At 27.4% G+C, this 27,735-nt stretch overlaps 1 protein-coding gene across 1 annotated transcript in view; it reads right to left on the reverse strand.

The window, feature by feature from the left end:
• Positions 1 to 27,735, reverse strand: part of LOC107447434 (uncharacterized) — a 161,687-nt gene that overhangs the window by 1,995 nt on the left and 131,957 nt on the right. The window contains exon 2 of the mRNA XM_016062352.4: positions 339 to 488. Within this exon, the coding sequence (XP_015917838.1) occupies positions 339 to 488 (150 nt within the window). The remainder of the gene's footprint in view (positions 1 to 338; positions 489 to 27,735) is intronic.

Below are 27,735 nucleotides of genomic sequence, written 5' to 3' on the forward strand. Positions count from 1 at the left end.
TCTCATTTTCAAACTGTTGATTAAACATGTTTGAAAATCATCTTAAAATAAAATAATGTTTTGCTGCTTGCTAGCACTATACGGTGGAACTTCGATCCATCGTTCCCGCATCTTTAGTTTTCCTGTACGTATCGTTTTGTTTTAACGGTCCCGTCACAAATGCCATTTTTATAATGTTAATAAAATATGCTCTTCACCTCGGAAGATGCAGGAAGTGTTGCTCATTTAACGTTACCCAGTGGGCACCTGTGAAACTAAGTCACGGAGGCGAGCAACATCACCCACGCCACGCTGCCACAGACAGATACCCGTTTATGGTTCATTAAATTTTAACTAACCTCCTGAAATTTTTGCATCATCTTCTTCTCTTACATCATCTTCATCTTCATGGCTTTTCTGTTCTTTAATTTCTTTTTTCCCCTTGCAGCATTGGAATATGCTGCAAATGATGGCCACTATTTCTTTAAACTTCATGACTGACAGGTATCCTACAAAAAAGTAATTCGTTTTTTTTACTTATCTTGCAGCTTTTCGGACTTTACTTCTGAACTTAAATTTGCATGCTTTTTTTAACATAACAACATGAATTTATTAGAGCAGAAAATCTCACAAACTTTTACAAAATCAAGGAAAATAGCAATTTTAAGGGAAATAAAATTCTTTCGTTACCCTACTCATGTTCAGAAAAATGTTCCAGATCTATAGTCTGTTATTTTGTTTTAGAGAATTTTCACGCCTCAAAATAGCTAAGAGCAGTTATAAAAATTCATTTGCTGATTTAGAGAAATTCAAATATACAGGATTCTTTCAAAAAGTACTGAATAGAACAAAAAATAAAATGTTTTCCATTTAAATAATATTTAATATTTTCCGCTCCATAATGAATAGTTTCAAATATTTTTTAAAAGTATGGAATTATTCCCAACTTGCAGTGTTTAAACAAAAATAATTATTTTAAAACAGAATAAGAAGAAAGAAAGAATTGTGTGTTTGTAATCTATTTAAGACCTTTAAATATCCCTGCAATTTTGGAACACATTTAATTAGACATTTTCTATGGTAAAACAAAATCTTTCTTTTCTTTACAATCTGAAATCTGAAAGTTTCTCTTAGTATACATCTTTAGTGGCTCTTGAATTTTTCGCAATATATATATATATATATATATATATATATATATATATATATATATATATATATATATATATATATATATATATATATATATATATATATATATATATATATATATATATATATATATATATATATATATATATATATATATATATATATATATATATATATATATATATATATATATACTGTATATAATTTTGCAGCGAAAAAAGTTTTTGAGTAAGACATTGACACATTTTTATTGCTTTAAAATCTGCTTAAAGTTTGGTATTCTAAAAAGAGTAATGTAATAATAAAAATAATTTTTATTTAATAATTATAATAAAATCGTTGCTCATCGTGGAATTCAATCAAGAATACTGTCCCATGTTTCCACAAGCTTCAAGATGTCTTAGAAGACAGTAGTTTGGAATCCGAAAATTTTGAGCAGGTTTATATGAACATTAATTTGGCCGTAGTGGTTCTACTTACTTAGTTAGATGTTACTACACCTCGAAAGTATAGCTGTTTCATGGTTCAAAATCCTTATGATGACTACTGTTTAAGCATTATTCAAATAGTGAACTGTGTATAATATACTTTTAATTGCCTGTCTCGATGTATACAAATGTGAGAAAGAATCACTATATGATAAAAAGATATAAGAATGTTACTTAAGCACACATGAAATGTCAATTAATTCATGTGACTTATATTGTTTTCTTTAACGGCTTCAATTACCAATATTTTTGAAAAAAATTTTGAATTGTTACTGCTATGTAAATTTTCTTTATTATTCAAGATAAAGTTTTGAAATTAATATTAAATAGCCCACTTACATTCAGTTAACATGACTAAAAGTAAACAGAGTCTATTTGATTTCATTAAACAAAAACTATTGAAATCATTAAGAAAGTATTTTAAAATTTTATTAATTGATATATGGTAAATGTGTCAAAATTTTGCGGCTTTTATCATTAAATTCCTAAGTTCTAAGTTTTCTGTAATATTTAAATTACCATTAATAATATGTTTATGATGATTATCAACAAAATCAAAATGTATCTCTTCTTCACAGTGACATTCATAATTGTATATATTAATTTTCTTTATGTATTTGCTAATATAATTATAATAAAATATACTGCTAATAAGAGATTTATTATATTTAAAGCATTTAATTTTGTTAAAATCTTTTAATGGAAACAATTTTTGTTAAATTTTCAAATATATTAGGAAGTTCAGTCTTATCGGAAATAGGTTTTGAAAATTAATAACGAAATACAAATTACCAAAATTTGCCATTTTATTTGATGAAATTTTACTCATTTTAGTTTCCACAAGATTGAAACAAAGAATTTTGAAATTTAAATTAATAAAAGTAAAGTTGAAAATAAATCCTTGATGCTTATATTCATCATTAGTCTTCAGTTATTCAAGATTTTTTTGTCCATCTTAAGAATAATGATGCATATAAGCTTCAAGATCCTATTATTAAGAAACAACAGTGAAAAATAAACAACTTTAATTTTATTTATTGCCATATCAAAAATCCAATAATATCACAGTGCTACTTTTATATAATCACATGTATAATTATAAGTCACAAATTTTCGTCTTAATGTCTAACGTTCCGTTTAAACGTCTCAGGCCAAATTATTTTTTTAATTTAAGTAATTTTTAATGAATAAATTTTTTGAAATTAGTAATTCAGTAAAATTTTCAACAAAAAAAAATTCTTTGCAGTAACAAAGCTTTCATTATAGATATATGCTTATTTTATGAGTTATTATTAAGAGTAATAAAGTCATTTGAAGAAGGATGATTCTCCAATTAAATTTCGTCTTTTCTATTTGGAAAGCCACCTCCAAATAACCTTATTATTAATAACTAGCCGCCTAAGGCGGCCAGCTGTCCGCCACGCTGAAGGTTAAAACATAGCAGGAAATCTGAAGATTAGTGGACAATTAAAGTGCTCCTGTCCAGCAATTTTGTCTTCATATCCAGTTCTGCTGCAGATGTGTTATAGCTCTTGAGGATGTTTGAAATTATATAGCTACAACGCTTAAGAAAAAAAAAAAACTAAAATGCTAAATACATGAAAAGAACACGAAAACGAATAAATTTTTTATGGTATCAATTTCTATTTCTATATAATTTTTTATGGTATCAAATTCTATTTCTATATCTGTTACGTCAAGCACTCAGGTATTATAATTTGATCTAGTTGTGCTTGTATAATTTTGATCTAGTTGTGCTTGTATAATTTTGATCTAGTTGCGCTTTCTACGTCATTTTGTTAACATCGTTTGGTTTGTTATTTAACATCATTTGGTTTGTTATTTCTAAGTTAACTTTCAAAAAATTGGCTGGCATCAGCATTTTTATTCTTTAAGTTGTTTATTTTTTCTTTTGGAATTCGTTCTTTTTTAGCGAAATGTTTTTCAACCTAATCGAATTCTTTGCCGACTGTTCTCTGTATATATAAAGAAAATAAAGTAAATATTTTTAAAGTGTTGTGAAAAGAATTTTTAGTTGTACAAAGTACTACAATATCGCTATAAAAATTATCGTCTTCGCTTAAGAAAAAAAAAATAGAGCGTGAAAAGAAGAAGAAAAACTTATTATAACAATTATGAACAGCGACAAATATATCAAAGCGAAGCGTTCTATTTACGTATCGAATATGATGCCACATTTTTAATACAAAAGTTAAACTTTTCACCACTTTAATAAATGTAAACTAATGCGAACTTTACAATTAAATTATTAATTCCTTCGTATATTATTGGTTTAAGTTGTCGAAAATTAATATTTAAATTGTGAGGTTCGCATTAGCATACATTTATAAGAGTGGGGAAAAGTATATGCATTTTTTAATAGTTTTTTGAATATGGCTCTTTGAAGACGAAAAAGCAGACGAAAAGCATAGACTGACAAAATGACTGATAACTAAATAACTAATCAAAATTTTTGAAAAAGAAAAAAAATACTTCTTCATAATGTCAAAACACAATTATGGGCCGAGTTTCGTGCCCGGGCGAGGCTTCTGGGGCGATATATTGTGATTACAGACACACACACACACACACACAGCCGCTTTTATTATTATGTATAGATAAAAGAGAATATAGTTTAAAGTGTAAGTCTAAAAGTGGTTGTCCTAGAAAATATCGGTAAAATATGAGCAGCATAATAAAAAAGAAAATTATAGTACACCATAAAAATTTCCGAACTAAATTACGGTATAAAGTACAGGCACTTTGGATGCCTTATCCGTAGAATCCAGTATAAGTCCATTTTTACAGTAAAATATTATACAAAAATTTTTAAGGTAATATTTATTTAAATAGAGTGATTCAATGATTTTACTGTAATTATTATTCTAAAAACTACGGTATATCAGATTTTTTGTACAGAAACATAGTCCGGTAAAAAGTACCGGCACCCTGAGTGCCGGTATTTTTTGCAGTAATTTGATCTGGCATTTTTTTTATTGTCTGACTGCAAGAAAACTACAGATTAAATTGCAATGGTTACACGAAGAAAGTAGTATGAATATTAGTCGCAATGCAGTTAAGAGATCTTTATACGATGTTTAATTGCACAGTTTGATGTCTATATTAAAGCCATTAATTAATAGAAAAATTATAATTGCTAGATTACAGTTTACCTTAGACTACTTGTAGTAAATTTTCAAAAATTAGAAAAAAAATATTTTTTTGATGAATACAAAATTAATTTACTCAAAAGTGGTGTTAGAAATGTAAGTTCGATGTCTTTCTTTCTTCTTTTTTTTACTAAACTTTTACTAAATGTTACTAAATTTTATTTATTGAACTTTATTTTACTAAATTGTTTTATCCTGAACAAAATGCATTTTTTTAAAAAATTTATGCAAAAGTCAAATTACATATTAAGAATATCGACAGCCAAAATTAATTTAATACACTTAATATCATATCACGATGGTGAAATAATTATTGAATATGAACTCATTATTGATTTGAATAATTGTTACATTTATGCTTCAATCTACTATAATATTTCCATCTAAATTATTCAATATTATTTAACATAAAATCTTTTTAATCAAATTGCAAGAAATAGGCAGTTCAGCTGTATTTTTTGAAATCTTGATAGCGTGTAGTGTTTGTCGTTAAAAGTTTGATTACGTTCTGATGGTACTATACATATTTTTTTTAAATTTAAACTATGTATTACAGCCGTGGTGGCTCAGGAGTTATAGCGCTCGCTTTCCAAAGAGGTGCACTAGTTTCCAATCCAGCAATGGCTTTTCGGTACAAATTCCACACCCGGTACCACCAACAACAGTTCTGACTCAAAATATCTTCAGTGGTAGATGAATCCTTGGTTAGACTCCCCTTGCCGTCAGGCTAACCGTGGGATGTTTTCATGCCCTTCCTTTCAATTTAACACAAATTGATTCCATCGAAAAATCCTACAGGGAATAAAAATATCTCCCAATATTAGATCCAGGACTTGCCTTGTCTTCTAAATTCGGTTCAAAATATCAAGACAAGTTGAACACTGTTTGCCGTAAACAGAAAATAAAATAAAACTACATTAGTAACATTGATTTGAGTTTTGGGTAGTAAGTCTGCATTTGAATGTAGAGTGAATGTAGAATTCTCTTTTTTAAAAAATATATAATTTTTTAAAAAATGAAATAAATTTTTTCTGACGAAAAAATTTGTCTCAATAAAAATAATTTGACAAAGTAAACATGTTCTATTATATTGTAAATTATCTATCATTCAAAAACTTAATTAATAATTTTTCATAATAATTTATTATCATTTTAGCATATTTTTATTATGACACAAGTACCTTAATTTTATATTATGCATTTTTTTTCTCCCGTTTTTCCTTGTATTTAATGCGTTTAAATAGAATAAGGAATTTAAAACTGCTGTGTCTCAAAATCCGTAATTTAGAATTTTACATATATTTAATAATTCTGTGGGTTAGTTGTTCCAGACTTAATTTTCAAATAATAATTAAAAATATGGAAAGCCAAAATTTTCACTCTATGTACTACAGGTTGTTTAGAACGTTACTTTGAAAAGAATTTCACTAAATGTACAAAGCTGGACTGAAAGTTCCCAATGACCATGAAGGCAATCATAATAAATGAGTAAGTAACTCTCCGGGTGTTGTGAAGCCTGAAGAAAAAAGCGGGTAAAAATTATGTTTGATTTACTGAATTTGGGAAGACAAACTTTTGTTGAATGACTCTTGCTTTCATAAATATAAAACATGATTGAAGCATAGATGATGTATTTTTTCTTCAACTAAGTAATTGCAAGCGGTTACTCACGAAGCAAATTGTAGATATTCACGTAAATCACATGTTTTAAATAATCACATAAGAAAAAAAAGAGATGAAAAATATGGTGATAGAGGGGCCAATAAGCCACGGACAATAAGCTTTGTTCAAAAAAGTTTTTCCCACTGTAAATTTTCGCTCCTCCAGGCGAAAACAATTTGTCACATAAAACGCATAAAACTTCGGTGCACGAGATCAGTGATTATGGCTGAAATACATTTGAAACTATCTGCAGTGTCTGGAAAGAAATAGAAACTGAACTGAAATTTGGATCGTTGAGCCTTCAAATGCGCAAATTTGAAATCATGCAATACTCGTGCAACTTAAATTAAGCAATTAGTCACATTAAGAATCTTACAAAAATACTGAGGGAAAAAAAAGAAAAACACCATCAAAATTTGAACAATCATTGACGACAGAGATGGAGTTAAAATTAGAAACTTTGGATGTCCGAAACGGGGAAAATTTACTTTCAACTATATCGAATTTCTTCTCTCCTCAATTTTTCTTTGAAGGCACTCGGCATTTAATATTTTTTTCTTCATTAATGGTTCCTTGAATAATCATAAAGCTTTTTTTTTTGGTTTTATAACTCCTTGAACTCACTATCCGAAACCGAAAAATAAAACAAATAAATAAATAAATAAAAATAAAAAAATTACAAATAAATTCTCATAACCAATACTGAAACTCTAACGAGAGTGAATTAATCTCTCCCACTTATTATCATACCTATTTTTTATTAATCATTTCGTAATTCATGTCTTGTTTCCGAAACACCTATCCTTGATTTCTAGGATCATGCGGTGTATTTCGTACTTGATAATAAAAGAGAAGTCTCTTATTATCACATCCGACAAAATTTTTTTGGTTTTTTAAAAAAATGCACCAAATGAATAAAATTATATTATTTTTATATGTGCTAGCATAAAGCGTTTACTTTAATATACATTTTGATGACATACTTTTCCCTTTTTGAAATTTAGGAGTAAAGCAAGGTAAAAATACCGTTTTCATAACACTGTCATTTACGGTATTAAAATTTTCTTTAATGAAGTTATTGAGAGTTCTTTTAATCTATTATGCTTGTAATTGCTGTGGCATCTAATAATGCTACAATTCCCTTCTGCAATAAAGATTTTATTTTTTGGAAAAAAATTTTTTTATTAAATAACTTTAATAAATATGAAAAAAAAAATTCAAAAGCAAGTTTTAATTTATCGGATGTCATACATTACAATGCACTATCTTCAAAATTTTACATTTTATCATATCTCTTACAAAAAGAAATATTTAATTTATTCGTTTTATTTGCTGATTTACTGTTATTTAATCAGTCAATCGTTGCTTGTCTAAAAGAATAAATTTGAATTAATGCTTTAATACATTTTTTAAAGATAATTTCAGTCAACACGTGTGTAACCAATCTTAATTTTCTTTTGGCCTCGAATAGTTAAGTTGGCAATCCAACAATTATTTTCTTTTCTCTACACAAAATCACAAAATTGCCGAGCATACAACTTGTGTAGCACCGCACCGTGAAAAGGATTTACCTCCTTCGAATTTTCTCTAGTTTGCATTAGAAGAACATTTTTGAAATCCAAATTATTTTTCATGAAACAAAACGTTGACTTTTATGTAGTTTAGGCTTTTAAAAAAAATTTTAGCCAAAATAAAATGTTTTTCCTCAAAACGTTTATCACTTAGTGGTCAATTAACTAGTAAAAAAAATAAAATTGGGGCATTTTCTGTTTGCCAAGTATCTTATTGTTGATATAAGCTTTGCTGTTGCGATAAACTTTACTCATACTTTCGGGATTATACGGAACAATTTTTTTCGTGAAATATATTAAATTTTCTTAGAATGTAGTAAATTAATTTGCGTATCTAAACCATTATACACTAAATGTAACTCATTATCTGCTCAGAAACGAGCGATTTTCTTACACATTAAATTTTCATACCATAATATTTGAAAATAGTAACTTACAAATAGTAATACTAAAAGAAAACAAAAATTTCTTTAAAATTCTAAATCGATAAAACTTCTTTGAAAAAAACGCGCTAAAAAGCAGCAGAAATTTCAAAAAAAGTAGCAATAAAGGAAACGAAGGAAATAAAAATAAATATATGACCAAGGAAGCCGACGTCTTCAGGGGGTACCGGCCCCGGTAGCCATAAAACAAAACCAATTCTAATTGAGGGAGAAGCAAATGCCTAAATTAACTCCCTCAGTACCCCGTTGGTTTTGTATAGAAGTCCAGGAAAAAATATGAAATACAAATAACCAATTTGGAAACGAAACTCAAACAAAATCATCAGAAAATAAAAACTCACTTAACCAGGTCAAACATCGATTTCACAAGCAAGCCGAATGAAAAGAAAAAACTAAAAACTAAGGAAAACAACGCCCTCTATTACAATGCGCAGATAGAAAATAAAATAAAAGAAGTCAAGATAAAGAAATACCAAACAAATTAATAGAATGCTTAACTGGGGATGCTCGGTTAAAACTTGAATTGCGCACTGCTAAAAGAAAAAAATATATAAAAACCTAGAATTCTTCAATCATTATCTTAATTAAAAAACTAACATTACAAAAGTTGAAAGGAAAATCATTATTACTCAAATTATTCAAAATATTATTTAGAGCTTCCCGAAAACTTTCAACATTATTGCAAATACTTTTGATCCTTACCAATTGTGAAAAAACTAAATTTTTGAAAATTTTATTACACAAATTAGTATTAAAGTTGCAGAAAAAAACAACTTTAAATTTAAAAGCTTTTCCTTTATCAAAAACACCAATTTTAATAAAACTGTTAAGAATATCAATTTTAAAATCTAAATATTCAACATTTAAACAATTCTCCTTAGTTTTCTTCAGAGCCAAATCTCCAGGATAAATACTATAAATAAAATTATAATTTGCACAATTAAACAAAATCAAATCATCAATATATCTAAAAGCTTTAAATTCATTATGCTCAAGAAATTTAGCTAAAAAAAAATGCAAAAAAATATAGGCATAAGCACCAGAAAAGGAATTACCTTGTGGAATTCCAATAATATGTTTATAAAAATCTAAACCTTTAAAAAGAACATTCTCAAAAAGATTAAACTTACATAAGCCCAACTAATTAGACTTATCAATTTTCTCATTAAATTAGTACCTATCATAAATGCCGCCACAAATCTCAATAATCTTTCCATGTGGTATAGTTGCATACAAATTTTCGAAATGAAAAGTATTAATGCTGGAAATATCATTATTATTAATATAATCCAAAATTTCAACATTACTATTTATGACAATATTTTTCTCTTTTTTAATTTTAAGCAAAGTAGTTTTTAGAAAACTAAAAAACCTTTTTCTGAAATCAGAATTATAACAATTAGTACCACACGCTATAAATCTAAATTTAATCGGATTTTTATGAAATTTAGCTATAGGAAATAAATATGGAAATGTAATCCTATTTAACCTTAATTTTAAATTTTCACTAAATGCTATAATTATTTTTTCAATAATTTTTTAATCTTCTTTTAATTTTAAATAAGTATTATTTGCGTTATATTCTCCAATAATAAATTTTTTAAAAAAATATTTACACATTATACAAAAATTATTTGAAGCTTTATCCACTACAGTAACAGTAAATTTATCCTTAAGATTTTTAATTTTCTAGATAAATCATAATCAATATAAGTACCACTAAGAAATGAACTATAACTGGTATAAAATAAGTTAAATTTAACCCTTAAATAATTTTAGTTTTCCACTCAGAAAAATCCTCATCGGGCCAATAATATTTTCCGGAAATTTTTGCAATAAAATAATCATGATCCTTTTTAATACATAAAATAATTTTTTTTTTCATTTTAACACGTGTCCTAAATTTTGAACCTTTACTTAAAATACTGATTAAATCTTGATCACCAACTATCTCCAAATTTTCCGTAATAGCATGTCTATAATCATTATCAATAAATTTTGAAAAATCCTTCTCATTACAATAACAATCAAATTTAGAAATACAATTAAGATTTCGACTCAAAAAATTATAATTACACACCTTTTTTCTAAGCGTAGAAGAATATTTAAAGGCAGCAGAAACCCTAATTTGCTCTAAAGGAAAAAAATCACAGAAAGACCATGAATAATCTGTGGTAACTTAGCAATTTCAAATTTTTTATCATGAAAATTAATCGTACAAAAAACCTTTTCAACTTTAGAAACCTTATTAAAGAGCATATCAGTTTTACTAACACCACTTTTTGATTTAATCAAATCCAAAACAATAAATTTAATAAGTTCAGTATCATATTTAATGTAGAACCAAAATTGATAAGGAAATTTTTAAGAATTTTATTTTTGAAACCAAAAATATACTTTCTAATAATGAAAATATTATTCAAATTAACAGGTAAGCTACAAAAATTCGAAAATTCATCAAACTCAATAACTTTACCTTTTCCACCTACTCTTTTATTTCTATATTTTGAATCAAAGACACCATTAAAATTAAAAACATTAAATTTATCATCAATACAGTAATCTTCAGTATTAACATTACCTTCCCCATTAAATTGAAAATCTTAAGGATAAATTTATTGTTACTGTAGTGGATAAAGCTTCAAATAATTTTTGTATAATGCGTAAATATTTTTTTTAAAAAATTGATCATTGGAGAATATAACGCAAATAATACTTATTTAAAATTAAAAGAAGATAAAGAAGTTATTGAAAAAATAATTATTGCATTTAGTAAAAAATTAAAATTTAGGTTAAATAGGATTACATTTCCATATTTATTTCCTATTGTTAAATTTCATAAAAATCCGATCAAATTTAGATTTATAGCGTGTGGTACTAATTGTTATAATTCTGATATTTGTAAAAGGCTTTTCAGTGTTATAAAAAATGTTTTGCTTAAAATTAAAAAAGAGAAAAATATTGTTATAATTAGTAATGTTGAAGTTTTGGATTATATTAATAATAATGATATTTCCAGCATTAATACTTTTGATTTCGAAAATTTGTATACAAGTATACCACATGGAAAGATTATTGAGACATGTGATGGCATTTATGATAGGTACTTATTTAATGAGAAAATTGATAAGTCAAATTAGTTGGATTTATGCAAGTTTAATATTTTTGAGAATGTTCTTTTTAATGGTTTAGATTTTTATAAGCAAATTATTGGAATTTCACAGGGATTAAAATTGATATTCTTAACAGTTTTATTAAAATCGGTGTTTTTGATAAAAGAAAAGCTTTTAAATTTAAAGTTATTTTTTCTGCAACTTTAATACTAATTTGTGTAATAAAATTTTTAATAATTTAGTTTTTTCACAATTGGTAAGGATCAAAAATATTTGCAATAATGTTGAAAGTTTTCGGGAAGCTGTGAAAATTTTTTTGAATAATTTGAGTAATAATGATTTTCCTTTTAATTTTTGTAATGTTAATTGTTTAATTAAGAAAATGATTGAAGAATTCTAGGTTTTTATATATTTTTTTCTTTTAACATGGCGCAATTCAATTCTTAACCGAGCAGCCCCAGTTAAGCATTCTATTAATTTGTTACGTGTTTCTTTCTCTAGACTTCTTTTATTTTATTTTCTATCGACGCATAATAGAGGGCGTTGTTTTCTTTAGTTTTTAGTGTTTCCTTTTCATTCGGCTTGCTTGTGAAATCGATGTTTGACCTGGTTAAGAGAGTTTTTATTCCCTGATGATTTTGTTTGAGTTTCGTTTCTGAATTGGTTATTTGTATTTCATGTTTTTTCCTGGACTTCTATACAAAACCATCGGGGTACTGAGGGAGTTAATTTAGGCATTATCTTCTCCCTCAATTAGAAATGGTTTTGTTTTATGGCTTCCGGGGCCGGTACCCCCTGAAGACGTCGGCTTCGGTGGTCATATTTTTATTTTCATTTCCTTCGTTTCCTTTATTACAAGTAGTAACTTACAATAGAAACAAGTACTTAATATTTATATTTAAAAACTATATAGAAATACATTCCTGAATAGTTATCAACAAAAATACTTATAATATTTAGAATTAACCAAGATTCAGCATTTATTGACCCTGCTAAATCAGCATGAGCCAATTCTTTTGAAGAGTAACTTTTATTGTAGGATGATTTTCCGGAGTTATCTAATTTATTACGTACGACACATAATTATATATTTATAAAAAAATTTAATTTATAACTGCGACATTAATGTTTTGCGTTTAAGAAATATATTGCGAATTTAGATAACATAATTCTTTATGCCAAATATCATGACTTTCACATTTAGTAGAAGCAACAGGAAATATATCGTTGGAAGTTTTCAGATTACTGTTATAATGGTTACAGCCTTGAAAACAATATCAGTAACTTCACATATAATTAAAATATTTCTCTTTTCTGATTCCAATTTATATCCTGTATCAATTTGCTTAGAGACAGAAATTACTTCTTAAATCTATAATACATATCACATTACTAATAGTAAGAATACTTCCACTATTGCAGAGCCGTTTTTATGTTTACAGGGGCCCTGGGCCTGTCATAATTTGGGGGCCCTTTATGAGTTAATGAAGAGAAAAAAATTTAGCTTTGAATAATCTTTAAAAATTATTTTATTTTAAGTATAAAAAACGTAAAAATTAATTATAAAAGTTTATATACATTATTTTTTATCAAAAATTTAAGGTAACAACACTTTTCACTCTTTTTGTGAGACGAAGTCCATCACGTCCTTTAAATCAATTTGCAGTAAGATGTCATATTCAATACTAGTAATTGACAAATGTCTCAATTTTTCTAATCATAAAATCAATTCAATTAATGTAAGAGTTAAATAAAAATATTTTTTGGTGCGTATAAGATAACGTAAAGTTATTTGTGTAATTGTAGTTAATAGATTGAAATATTTGGTATATGTACTAATAATTTTGGATATAGTCATGATTAAAAAATAGTTAAGTTATAGGAATGTCGTGATAAAACAAATTAAGGCCGAAATATATAAAAGGGGTAATTAAATTAAATTAAGGGGGATGTGATCGTTAAGGAAAGTGGTAGTACAATGCTAATGTGGGATAACAATAACCCAATAGGTCCAAAGGGTCACAAAGTGTGAGGTTTGAACAAATTGGATAAATTGGTATCACCGAATTTAGAATAAGGGTGAAACGAAAAATAATTAAAGATAAAAAGATAAAGAAACAAAGTCATGCTATATCCAGATATAAGTATTTAAGATAAATGGGGTAAATTGATGTTTCCAATAATATCAAGAATACAATGCCCAAAACAATAATAAAAGGGTACTCACCATACATGAGGACATATTAAACAAACAGACATCAAAGAAGACGGGGAAATAAGCACTTCAGCACCACATTCAATTATAAACAAATTATTTTTATTTAGTAACAAATATCGATCGTTATAATTACTACACACGAATGGCGATTATTAGAAATGGGTGATAAGAGAATTAAAACAATGAAGGCGTCATACATAAAAGTAAAATATTAAAGAATGAGTAAATTTAGCCGTTAAAATAAATATGAGAAGAAAGCTTAAATTTTGAGAGGGCTTTTAATGTTAAAGAAAAATTAAAGGTATAAAATTTTGATTTTAAATTTACAGAATTTGATTATAGATATGGATTTAATTTAAGATAAAGGTTAAGAAAAAAAGTAAAAAGAAATCCCTCGATACGGACCGAAGTCCGCATCTCGGAAAAAAAAAGAACATGCCAGAAGGCTCGAGAGAAAAAAAAAGAATGTCTTCCAAGAGACTTAAAAAATTCCTTAACTCGGGTAGACCAGAAAAACTACGACCAATTAAATTTAAAGAGGCGGAGAGTTTGAAATTTTAAAGTAAAGGGATTGGCTAGTTAGCCCCCCTAAAATTAAAAGAGGAAAAAGAAAGGCGTGAATAGAGGGGTTGGTTAACTTTCCCCACAGGAAGTGCGATGACCGCAACGACCATGAGAAAGGTCACCAAGAAAGTTAAAAAGATTGCTAAAATAAAAAAAAAGAGGAATAACGTTTAAAGAAAAAATTGAAGGCTTAAATAAAATTTGAAATAAAATTGTCACATTACATTAAGTGTATATGTGACAATTAACTTTGTCAATATTGATACATAAGAGGTAAATAAACATATTGAAACTTTAAATCATTAAGTCAAATTGGAAAAGTGCACAAGGCAGCTGAAACTAAATTTGCTTTATATAAAATGGAAATAAGACATAAATGAAATCTTATTAATTTAAATAAAAATGAAAATATAAATGTGTGTTTGCCGAACAGTACTTCATCAATAGACACACTGCCTGCAAACATACAGGAGCCTTTCTTTTGTCAGTGGATTTAACCAAAACTAACAGTGCCCCGAGGCCCCTTAATGAAAGGACAAAAATATAACATTTACCACAATTTAAAAGCACTATGAATTTGAAAAGAATCACGTCTAAAAGGTACAGAATTTAATCCAACAAATGAAACGCCTCCGTCAAATCACAATATAAATAAATGTAAGTAAAGTAACAGTTACAGTTAATTAAAGTAATAATATTAAAATATTCCGAATCAGTAAGAGAAAAAAAATCAAGTGCTGACACCTGTGTTGTAATTCCTAAACATCAAAACATCTAATCAATGAGCAATAAAACTCCAAGTGTTCTGGAAAATGAAATCCTTAATATTCACCGCATAGGCCTGTAAAGGTTCACCGCATAGGAAGTTAGGCCGCATAAACGGGCCTATGCGGTGAACATTAAGGATTTCATTTGGTTAAATCCACTAACAACAGAAAGGCTCCTGTGTGTTTGCAGGCAGTGTGTCCCCTGATGAAGTACTGTTCTGCAAACACACATTTATATTTTCATTTATATTTTTATTATTAAGATTTTATTTATGTCTTATTTCCATTCAATCTTTCTTGAGTCATACTATTTCTTAACTCCTTTTTAATTAATTTTGCTCTGAAGAAGGAACGTTCGCTACTTCAATTAATTTTCATGAGTGACAAAAAAATTCGAATTGAAATGTCAATGGTTGGAAAATGTATCTTTAAGATTATTGTTTTTCCCTATTTTATGCATGCAAATTATGCCTGATTGTCCTAACTTATTACCCTGGGACAAATAATGCTTTGAATGCTCGATTTATTTGTTTATTTATTTATTATTTTTTTTAATAAATTTTGTATATATGTAGACGTTATTTGCAATTTTAAAGGATTTCTTGCGAACTTTTTTCTCCATTTTCTTTTCTTTACGTTGCATTTTGCTTTGCTGCTCAAAATCTAGCAGACTTAAAAATATGAAATTATGAAAGTGTGTAGAAAATATGCAAAGGGCTAGAAAGTATACAAGAAGATACAGTTTGATTATTAGTTTTATTTTCTTTATTATCACCGTTGAAAAACTGACTCAATTTTGAGTTTACAACTACCAATGTTTAACTACGTAGCCTTAAAAACAATCCAGAAGATAAGGGTACTCCTGGATCAGTACCCACAAGTATTGAATTGTTATTAGAACTTGGTGTAGTTTGTGACCCCGACAGATTTAGCATGCACCAGTCACCATTTTATGCATGAGTATTACTCTGCCGGCTGAATTCGAACTCCCATTCTCACGAATAAGGGTCCATAGCTCAACCAACCAAGCTACCACTGCCAAATCTTTATTTTATTTACTTACTTACTGTCATTAAACAGACCACCTCATTACGAGTTTACTACTTCTAAGGTTCAATTCCGTATCCTTGTAATTTAGAACCCAGTCCAGCAGACAAGAGAACTCCAGGATTAGGTATTGGAAGAAATGTTTGCCTTCGTGGAGGACGTTTTGATAGAACTAACCAGCATTTGATATACATGGAGAGGAAAACCACGAAAGCCACCCACGGTAAGTCTGACAGCAAGGGGACTCTAACCCATGATCCATCTACCACTGACGATATTTTACGTCAGCACAGTGGTCGGTGTAGGCCGGGCGTGGAATTCATATCGACCAGCCATAACTGGGATTCAAACTCGGTGCGCCTCATTTGGAGGAGAATGCCCTATCCCTCGAGTCCATCTTCATTGAGTAATAACTCTGCGGGAGGTACTAATTCTCCTATTTTATTGATTGGTACCAATTTCATGATTTGCCTAAATTTAGTCATCTTCAAAATGTAAATGGTAATTCAATCGTAATTTTTGTATGAAAAAAAATGGAAATAAGCTGTTTTTCCTCTTAATCTGCTATGATCAATGAGAAGCAAGCACGAGGGTCAGTGAGCAAATTGATCAAGGGGCGGAGTCTTCTTGTTTTTTTTTAAATATTTGTTAAATTATTAGTTTTTTACATGCATACTTCAAAAAAAGGGAAAAACATTTTTCAGCATTAAGAAATAATAATTAAAAACTGCCATCAGCTGGAATAGAACCCACGATCTCGCAGTTTTTTGTTAGATTTTATAATTATCAGCCTCAAATATACTCCCCTGTCTTGCGATTATGTATATATTTTTTTTGTAAGAATGTAATAAATTAAGTCATTTGGATACTTAGCATTCTTGATTTTGTTGAAAATTTCCAGATATGTTTTTTATGTAAAACTTTTAGACAAGTATTTTTTTTTTCTCTTCAATTTTGCGAATTTTTTTTTTTTTTTAAATTTGAAACAGAAGACCCTCAAGTCAAAACAGAAGACCCTCTGAAGTTTTGAGAAAAACACATCTGTTTAGATGAGGCAATACAGTACCTTTTATGAAATGTAAACCAGTACCATACAGTACCTTTTACGAAATGAGGTACTGAAAGCTCTGTGAAAAGTTAACAAAACTGTTAGAATATAATAAAATTTACGGTATTCATGGGAGCACCAAAAAACAGGGAATTTATTTTTCCGTAGCGATTTGGTTATGACTTCTCATGAAATTAACATAATAAAACTATAGTTTTTTACCATCTTCATTCCTCTAATTAAATATTTCAAAAATAGTCTGTTTTTAGGTTATGACGCTCGCAATTACCATAATAAACTTTAATCGTAATGTCGGGGTTCCGTAGAGGGATGCCTAAATAATAATTGGATACCGCTGCCTTAGAGCATGGCATGATAAACACTAATTCAGTTAATTTTAATTTTTAGTTTTGCATTTTTATTAAATGTGTGGTAATAAGAGCCATAATTAATTTTCGAAAAACTGTTGCAATGCGAAAAGAAAAATTGCCAAATGAATGGTTTAAATACCATATATTTTGGGTTTGTCACCAAAGACTTGTTTTTTTTTTTTTTTTTTTTTTTTTTTTTTGCGAGAAGAGTCGTAATTTTTTCTCCGTGAGTTATTTTGTGTTATGCTACTTCCGCACTAACTATTTAAACATAAATACTAAAAATGAACTTTAGCATTGAATGTCATATCCGATCTTGAAAATAAGGCTATTTTCTTACATTTTGACTTCTACACTTATTTTAAATAATAATATTACAGATAAATTATTTTTATGAAGCAATGCTATTAAACTTAAGTATACCAAATTCATTTAATTTTCTTCTGCATTTCTAAATAAATATTTCGATGCAATGAAATTAGAAATAGCAAGGAATTAGAAATGAATACCTTGCATTTTATTTACATAAAAAGTGTGAATTTTTTGAATTTTTTTTTAATATATTCCTGATTTTAATACAATTCTCAATCAGTAAATTTTCTCTTTCTCTCTTTTTATAATGTATTAGTTAAGAATAAATTATAATCAATTAACAATAATACACTTGCGAAAAATAGGCAGTGTTGACTAAAAGAACAATATAGAGCAGTGATTCTCAACCACTGTGCCGCGGCACTTTTGGGTGCCGCCAAATTCTTAAAATATGCCGCCAAATATTAGAAGCGAGACAATAAAAATTATTAAAAATTATAATGATTTTTTTAATTACGAGTTAAGCTTAAATTAAAGAAAAGTGTACATGATATATATATATATATAACGACAAACACCGACAAAGTTTTCGTGCGGTTAAAGCGTGGAAAAATTATAAAAAGTATATATATATATATATACTTTTTATAATTTTTCCACGCTTTAACCACACGAAAACTTTGTCGGTGTTTGTCTTATCTCTGACGGTCTTAAAGTAAGTTAAAATAAGAAGGAAGTGTTTAAATTGTCTTTGACACGTAATTTTAAAAAATTTTAAAATACGTAGGAAATTTAATGACTATTAAAATAATTAACAAAGTCTGAAACAAGCTAAATATTAACTTTCCAACGGAAATAAAAGCTAATCATCAAAGTAAGCTATGCAGTTAATAGTTATAAAAGCAAATTAACAAAGGATAACTAACAAAAAAATAAGCTAACAATTAATAATTAGCAAAGAAACTAATTAACAAGAAATCACAAGAAAATAATAATTAATGTAAAAAAGACTAACAGTTAGTAATCATAGAAAACAAGCTAACAATTAATAACTAGTAAGAAAAAAATAAATAACTGTTACTAACTAATAAAAAATTAAGCGAAAGAAATAATTAATCCCTTAATAAACGTGCTTTTGTAGTACATATTATTTTATTTCACATTCAAAATTATTATCACAGACTATTTAACACAGTGTATTATCGGTAAGTAAACAACTTTTAAACTATTTTTTTTCACTGTGTGCCGCCAAATTTCGAAATCGTTAAAAGTGTGCCGCCGCAAAAAAAAAGGTTGAGAATCACTGATATAGAGAATAGAAAAGCAATTAACGCTTCAAGGATAAAAATGAAAGCACCCGCATCTCCCGACCTGTTTAATACCTCTCTATCCCCTCTTATAATCAAATAAGCAAATTTTTAAATCTTATGAAATGTAAAAATATTTTTTTTATTCTTCTTCTATGCCCTACACCCTGGAGCAGGTGATGGCCGTTATATTAATACTGTTCGCAAAAAAAGAAATAATAATAATATTTCGTTAGCTGATATTATTCAATTATTGTTTATATTGAAAATATTTCTTCATTATTTTTGCATTCTTTTTAATTGTTTTAAGTACATTTTTCAAATTTTTGTCCATGAAAAAAAATCATCATCCATTTTGTAAATGTTCTGCTTATATTTTTAAGAATTTATTAAAAGGTCTATTAAACATCATAGAGAATAAATGTGATACGAGTTTGAAGTATCCGTTCTGCTCCAGATGGTGTGCAGTGGCTATGATGTGAAAGAGTGATCCCTGAGCATTCAGTCAAAACGAGCATTCAATATATCAATGGAACACACTAAAGCTTTATATCAATTAGCAATTAGTTTTAGATCATTACAATTATAGACTAATTATTTTTATTGTTGAATGAAAAGGTTTAAAAGACAAATATTTTGTTAATGTTTAATATTTAATCAAAGAAGAAACATAACTCATATTGAAATCTAACGAGCAGCCCCTGATAAATTTTGTGACAAAAAATTGAAGCCTGATAGATTTCCGTGATTTAGAAACAGCTTCTAGTTTTACTATTCAATCAAATTGGTTTCGATGTCTTTCATACTAACTGCCTCAGTAGTAATTCAGCATATTTCGATATTAATTTTGCTTCCTTCTTATTTAATATAAATTTGTTTGCAACAATTATTTTTTTACTACATTTCTGCGAGAAGTTTCAACTATAATATTGACGTTATTAGCTGAAACTAAACTGTTTTTTTTTTCTGTATATCTCTTTTACTAATAGCAACTGTGTGCTCTAAATACTACGATAATATAAAATGTGATAGTAAAGCAAAACGCGTGGAGTTATTTAAATTCATGTTCAAAGTATTAATTTATTGTTTTATGAATTGACAATTTCAGTTATTTTTTTAGTATTTAAAACTGCAGCATATCACATGAAACGTTAAATATATCATTTTTTACAAAATTAAAGCAAAATAAAAAAGAATTCTGATCCTTAGGAACAGATATTAAACAGTCTCGTGATCGAAAAATGTGACATAATTACCTTTTAAACAAATCAAAAAACTTTTTTTCCTTTTGAACTAAAAATTTGCTTATTTTTAAATAATTTATTAAATACTCAAATTGTTTAAAAGATGATATGACAACGATATTTTTTTAATTAATCCAGTCATATATTTATATATTTTTCATTAATTTTTTATTTCTTTTTATTTTATTAAGTTAAATGCACACGTTAAAAATAGGAGCAAAACTGTCAAAATTTTATACATTATGATTCACAATTTTAAGAAGTTGTTTCAATTTTGATTCAAAAACTTAAAAGCCTTATTAATTAAAAAATTCAGAAGCCTTATTAACTTTAAAACATAATAACAACAAAAATCAAGGAGTTAAAAATAGAAACAAATATGATCAATAAACAATAAAATCATAAGCTAACTAAATAAATTAACTTTGTGTACGAAATATAATATTTGCAAACACTTCGATTAGATTTTGAAAAGCGTCCAACTATGTAAAAAAGAAAAAAAAAAAAATTATTATGGGCTTCAGAGGGCCCCAGCTATGAATAAAACTTTAAAAAAGGGGGGGAAAGTGGAATCTGGGGGCTCTAGTAAGTTATAAATAATAAATGAGTTAGAATTTTAAAAAAATTATTGCAATGAAATTTTAAACTTTTTGGGGGCCCCATCGGAGCTGGGCCCGTCCTTAAAAACGGCTCTGCACTATTGTTATCCGCAATTTTGTTCTATCTTTTTCTATTCCTATATCTTTAAGTTTTAAAGTTGAGTACTCAACTGCTGAATAAGCTGATCAATTTTTTACTTTCAAGATAAAGCAAAATAGTTTTTATTTTTTGTCACGTGCGAAGAGTCGCCGGAATCCAGGAATCACATTTTAATATGTGTTGTACTAAAATGTTCCTTAAGTAATTGGTTTATTGTAAGCACAAAGTTTTGGTTTCTTAAAATGTTTTTTTGAGTTTGTTTCGCGGTTTCAAATAGGCCATAGGCAATAGGCACAACCAAATTATTATTGAAACCTTCCGAATGGAATCTAACTCACATTAATCAGGATCATTATGTTCATAGACTTTCAGGAAATTATTTTTTATCTTTAAATATTTATACAGTAAAATCTCGCTACAACAATATTTCAGGAAACTAATAAATATTGTTGTATAGGGATATATTATTATATCGAGGGATTTACATACTTTGGGGGCACAATAAATTTTTTTTAAATTTCAATCTTATATATTTAGTAACTATAAATCTATTTTTATATTACATAAAAATTCAATTTGCAGTGTGTTAATTATGGTTTAATATGAAATCAGATAGGTAAATATGAAATCAGTGACTTCTTATTAGATAAGGGAGGCAATTCTAAGAATAGAAGGTCTTGGGGTGCTTTGTGTATGTCAAGGATTGGGTACTGAAATCTGAATACAAAAGCCAATTACTGTGGTAAAAAGAAACAAGATAAGTACATAATCAGTAGTGAGTCTTTAGACCGAAAAAAAAAGAAAGAAAAGAAGACCGAAAAAAAAAAGGCAAAATATGATAAAATAAGATTTCTTACATTATTTGAAAACCAATAATAAATGTAGAAAATAAAGTTGAAATTTGAAGGAAAATAAAATTTTTTGCAGTGATTCATTGTTTCAGAGAATATTGCAATATTGAGAGGAGGATAACATTAATTCACATTCGTCGGAACCACGAAACATTACTGTAATAGAGGTAGTTACTGTTGTATCGGATATCGTAGTAGTGAGAGTTCACTGTATTAGACTGTTTTTTTTTGATTAAGAAATACCAAAATATATTTTGCTTGTAATGATAGAGTTAAAAAATATATACATGAAACGGACACCGATGTCCTACCTGCGTCAAAGAGTTAATTACCTTTGGGTTTTCATTATCTAAATTTCAGATAAAAAAAAGTGCGCGTTTGAATAAATCCAAAAGAATTCATATGCAAGTTCGTCGGAACCACGAAACATTACTGTAATAGAGGGAGTTATTGTTGTATCGGATATCGTAGTAGCGAGAGATCACTGTATATTATTAATATGAAATTATTTATCTTTTATATGAAAAGATTATAATATTTAAATATTATATTTTTAAGATAAATATTATTTTGCACTTCTTGTTTAAACTCACACTATAGTTCAAATTTCTAAATTTAAAAATATAAAATTTCTTTTTATCTGGTTTAACAAAATTTTGTCTATTTTCTCGTTGTTTCTCCTTAACGTAACAGAAGATCTTATTGCTATCCGAAGTGTTTTTTATATTTATATTTCAATGTTAGGCAATTTTTACGATTTGGGATGGAAATATTTTTCAAATAGTTAACATTAATAATCATATCTAAAACTCGAGGCTCATATTAATCTTACACTTAAAAAATAGCAGAGTTTCGTATCAAAAACCTTATAATTTTCTAAAACTTTTTGCAGCTAAGAAACACATGCTACATATTTTTTTGTTCACTAAGGAATAGTTCAAGGGTGGTGAAATTTATTCATGAAAGCAATAGACTTCTTAATTTCTCATGATGTGAAATTAAAAAATACAACGACTAAAAGTATATTTTGTTCGGGGTTTGATTATTTTCATATCTAGTTATTATTAATATTTATTGTATGTTTCTACAATTTAGTAGCTTTGTGATGAAATACTTATTTTTTCATTTAAATGCTACTAAATTTTTGAATTAATGACTCTGTGATACTTTATCTTAAACTGAAAACACTTTTTTTAAGTATACAAAATTTATTTTTTTGAAACTCAAAACATGACAATTATTTTTTATATATATATCAGTATTAATTGATAATAGTAAATTACATATATTCGGTAATATATTATTAAATTACAATTAATCTGTATTATTTCTTAAAACTAACCAATTAATTGAAACTTGAAGAGATTTTATTTTTATATTTCCAAAACAAAGTATTTTTTTTCATTTTTGCTTTTTAAAAATGGAAAGGTATTGTTTTTATCGCTTTGAAGCATAATTTCCGGATAATTTTTGCAAAATAATTATAAAATTTACGAAATTAATTCCTTGATAGTAGCAACTTTTATAGAAAACTTTCAGAGTTCAAAACTAGATCTTGGAAAAGAAAAATAATGTTCAAATTTATTTAATAAAGATCTTAAATCTAAATTTTTATTATTAAAATTATGGTTTCCAAAAAAATTTGACCAGAAAAGTATTTACTACTGTTATTGTTATGCAGGTAAAAGTATTAAAATTGAGACTCGTTATCAAAGTTTTAAAATGCGCTTTTGCACAAACGAGTGAGCTAATTCAATTTTACCAATACACTTAATTCAACAAAAAAAAGTAATAATAATAATAAAAATAATATAGGAAAAAAAAATTTTGGATAAAAAAGATTTGCATTTACATTAAAAAAAATACAGCTGGTGAGTAACCAAAAATTTCCAAGCCGGAATTATTTAGAATTATTTAGTTTTTTTTTAAATTGTGAAAATGGAGATTAATAACAGAATATCAAAATAGAGGAATAATTAATTTAAAGAACGGAGAAATTAACATGAAATCATAAGATTAATTCCTTTAAATAAGTAAAATCATTTTGATTGATATAATATTCAGGGTAAAGGGAAAATTAAAATGGGATTAAAAAATAAAAGTAATGCAGGAAAAAAAAAACTGGAAATTCAATATATTTCAAATTTCGCTAAGTTAAAGTCAAAGAAAGAAGGGCGGAGAATGTTATCAGCGAGAAGAAATAAAACAAATTAGAAAGTTTCGATGAGAAGATTGTTTAATGTTGTATTAGAACTGAAAATATATTAAAGTATAATACTGAAAATATATAAAAAATTTCCAATTGTCCAAAAAACAAAAAATAGTAATTAAATAAATAAATATTCTTATTACTATTAAGGTATTACATATTTCCTCGTCATCTTTTTTACTTTTAATAAAAAATTTTATTGCAGTAATAAAAAAGGAAACAATAAAGAAAGATGCACTCACTTCTTTTTTCTTCTTTGTCTAAGAAATTAGACTGGTGAAATAACAGACAGCTCTTCTTTGGCACCTGGGAAATGCAATGTGTGGAGAACTGTTCTGCGGTTTTAATGTAATAAAGATTTGCGTTTCACATCAAATGAAAAGAAAGATGACGAAATAAAGATCTCTCATTGGATCGCTTTATCTGATGCGCAGTATCAGTCAAATCTCTGTGAATTCGAGTTATCTTTTTTCACGGTGGAATCAGTGTTATTATATTCGGTTATTTTTTTTTTAAATTGCAAAGTTCGGTATTAAATTTGTAGCTGAGGCTACTTTTTGGTGATTCATTTATGTGAGGATTCTAAATCTGAAACATACGCTAATTTTTTAATATTGATTTATGAAAGCACAAAACATTATTATTTTTTTGGCAAGACTGTTTAAGTGCTATCTGCAATGTATTTTTCTACAACTAGTTTTACTGCAAGATATTTTTCATTAAGAATTAAAGAATAAGTTGTCATGAAAGTTATTAACACATAAAATTGTCTTCACATTGTCGGTTATTTTATATAAATAAATAAAAAGCTTATCTAAAGGTATGAATTAAAAAATACACTTTTTTTAAAAAATACACAATTTTTTTTTTCAAATGGCAGGCACTGAACATTATTCTTCGCCTTAGAAGATGCCGGAATTGTTACTCATTTCACGTTACCCAGTGGGCACCTGTGAACCAAAGTCACGGAGGCGAGCAACATTACCCACGCCACACTGCCACAAACCCGTTTGTAGGGTGGGCCACATTCACACAACAGAGGACAACACAAGAGAGAGAAACATCCAATCCCAGAGCGGGATTCGAACCCTCAGCCATTGGCTTCGCAGTCAGGCGAGCTAACCGCTCGGCGACCTGGCCGGAATGTGATAAATTTATTGTACCTTGAGGTGCAAGTAAACTATGAGAAGCACTCCGAAGTAGCAGTTGGTAAAGGCGTCTCTCCCACCTTCGGTGGAAAGGAGGATAGTGAGTTCGATCTTGACAGATGACTCCAGCTTGGCCATTACTATGTGCTTGGCCATGTTTGTCTCATGTGTATAATTTATAAGGAATATGTCATTTTTACTTAATAGTTGAATGCCCTGCAATTTTAAAAAAAGAAAAAAACGTAAGTACTCCATAAAATTTTTTCCCTTACGATGTTTTTTTGTTTGTTTCTTTAATTGCATTTTTCGGTTAATTGGTATTTTTAATTGTTGTTTTTTTAATATATTCTACCTGTAGAATGGTTCAATAATGTTTGCAAAATAGTTTTTCTTAATCGATGAAGGTAATGAGCAATGCATACAATGCGTTGAATAAAACAGAAATAATTTACCTCACTTATTCTATATCGAACAGATTCTATTCTGCCTATTGAGTATCTAATTGCTTTCAACAGGTGCCTGTTATAGCCTAATTTGTTTCATTTGAAAATTAATTATTATTTTGTTTGAAAACTGCCCTTATAATTTTCAATTAAAGAAAAATGAATATCTGCACATCTAACAATTGGCTAAAAATACGTTATTATCAGGTTTATCAAAAGAAGGGTTTATATATGTTCGTTTCAATTTCAAAAATGTATTTCTACCAATCAGAGAAAAACTGGGTAATCGAAGAAATTATTTGTTTGATGTAGTTGGATGTGTATTTGCAATTAGTTGAAGGAAGGCAGTATTAGTAGAATACTTATCATGATTAACTGAAGAATCATTGTAGGAAATTATTATTATCCATCTATCTAATTATTTAAAAGTTATGAACACAAGCGATTATTTTTATTTTTGAAGAAGAATCAAAGTATGATAAATAAATAGTAGTTTTTATTTTTGAAATATACGGAGATTCAAAGTAAAGATTTATCTTAATTTTTAATATAAATATAGATTATCAAATAATAAATTTGTAAAATGATCCGGAGGGTGTGGCTGTAGGGCTAAGCCCCACAGGACACCTCCATCCTCCAAGAAATCAAAAATGCCAGTTTCATATACACGTTAAAGTAGTTTTCTCAAAGGATCTATCCATGTATTGGCCATTAATTGATTTCATTCAATGCCATTCAAGTCTCTTTTATCTTGGCCTTACGCATTTAAATATGTTGGAAGAAAAAAAAAGTGTGTAAAATAATATCGAATTTTAATAAAATCAAAACACTTAGAGACCACACAACGGCTTTCGAATTCCGTGCTTAAGTGTTACGCAGATGTAGTAGGAATCTCTAAAAATAGATTTTATTCTGCACAAAATTCATGGTTGTGGTATTGAAACATTATCGATTATATAAATGATTTTTATTTACTTAGAAATTGATGAAATAAGATAATAGTTTGGTTTTTAAATGTCAGGAAATATGTTATATATATTTCAGCCGGACTTATGTACCCATTCAACACGAGAAAATCATTAATTCCCTTTGCAAATGGAAAATCATTTGTTTTAAAAAATTATTTCATATTAAAATTTGTGCAAACAAATACTATATCATAGAAAATTTTATCATTACCAAGCAAATCACTTGCCTAGTTATTATTGTTTTAAAACATTTATTATACTATTTTTTGCACTGATTTATAATATAAAATGCTTAATCACATAAATAAAATTTTTTTATTATAATATTCTTAAAAATTAATAAAATGATTGTTGTGATAACAAATTTTAGAATAATTTTAAGTCACAATCGAATTCCTTAGTTTATTATTTATTTTTGAAAGCATTTACTGAGCATGACCATTTACTTTATAAATGAGCTTTTACTTGAGCTCTTAATAAACAGTTGATCAGACAGTTATATTAATTACTAGTTTTTCTCATCTCTTTTTCATGAGGGGCAAAATTATCACCTCTTATATATCTAACTTCACTAATTTTTCTAACTTCATATAAAAATCGTATTGGTTATAAAAGTGGAAAAATACTATTTATGAACAATTATATTATGTTCATTTTTTAATAAATTTTATTTAAGCTCAGTTAGATACTTATTTAATATAGAATACATAATTAAAAATATTTGACAGTTGTATTTGTATATCACAATAAAATTTTTGTGAAATAATAAAATTTTTGAATTTAATGTTCAGACAAAACAATATTTTCTTGTACACAGTTCAAAAAATAATAGTAGCTTTCAAATATCCCTATTTAATATGCATTTAAATAAATTGGTCAGTTTATTATGAGTAAAAATATATGGCATCAATATTATTAGCTATTGTAAAAAATGTAAGCATTTTCCAAACATTGCAGAGCA

This window comes from Parasteatoda tepidariorum, chromosome 3, assembly GCF_982258835.1.
Source record: "Parasteatoda tepidariorum strain Cologne lab strain chromosome 3, Ptep-v5.0, whole genome shotgun sequence".
In the NCBI taxonomy this organism is placed as follows: Eukaryota; Metazoa; Arthropoda; class Arachnida; order Araneae; family Theridiidae; genus Parasteatoda; species Parasteatoda tepidariorum.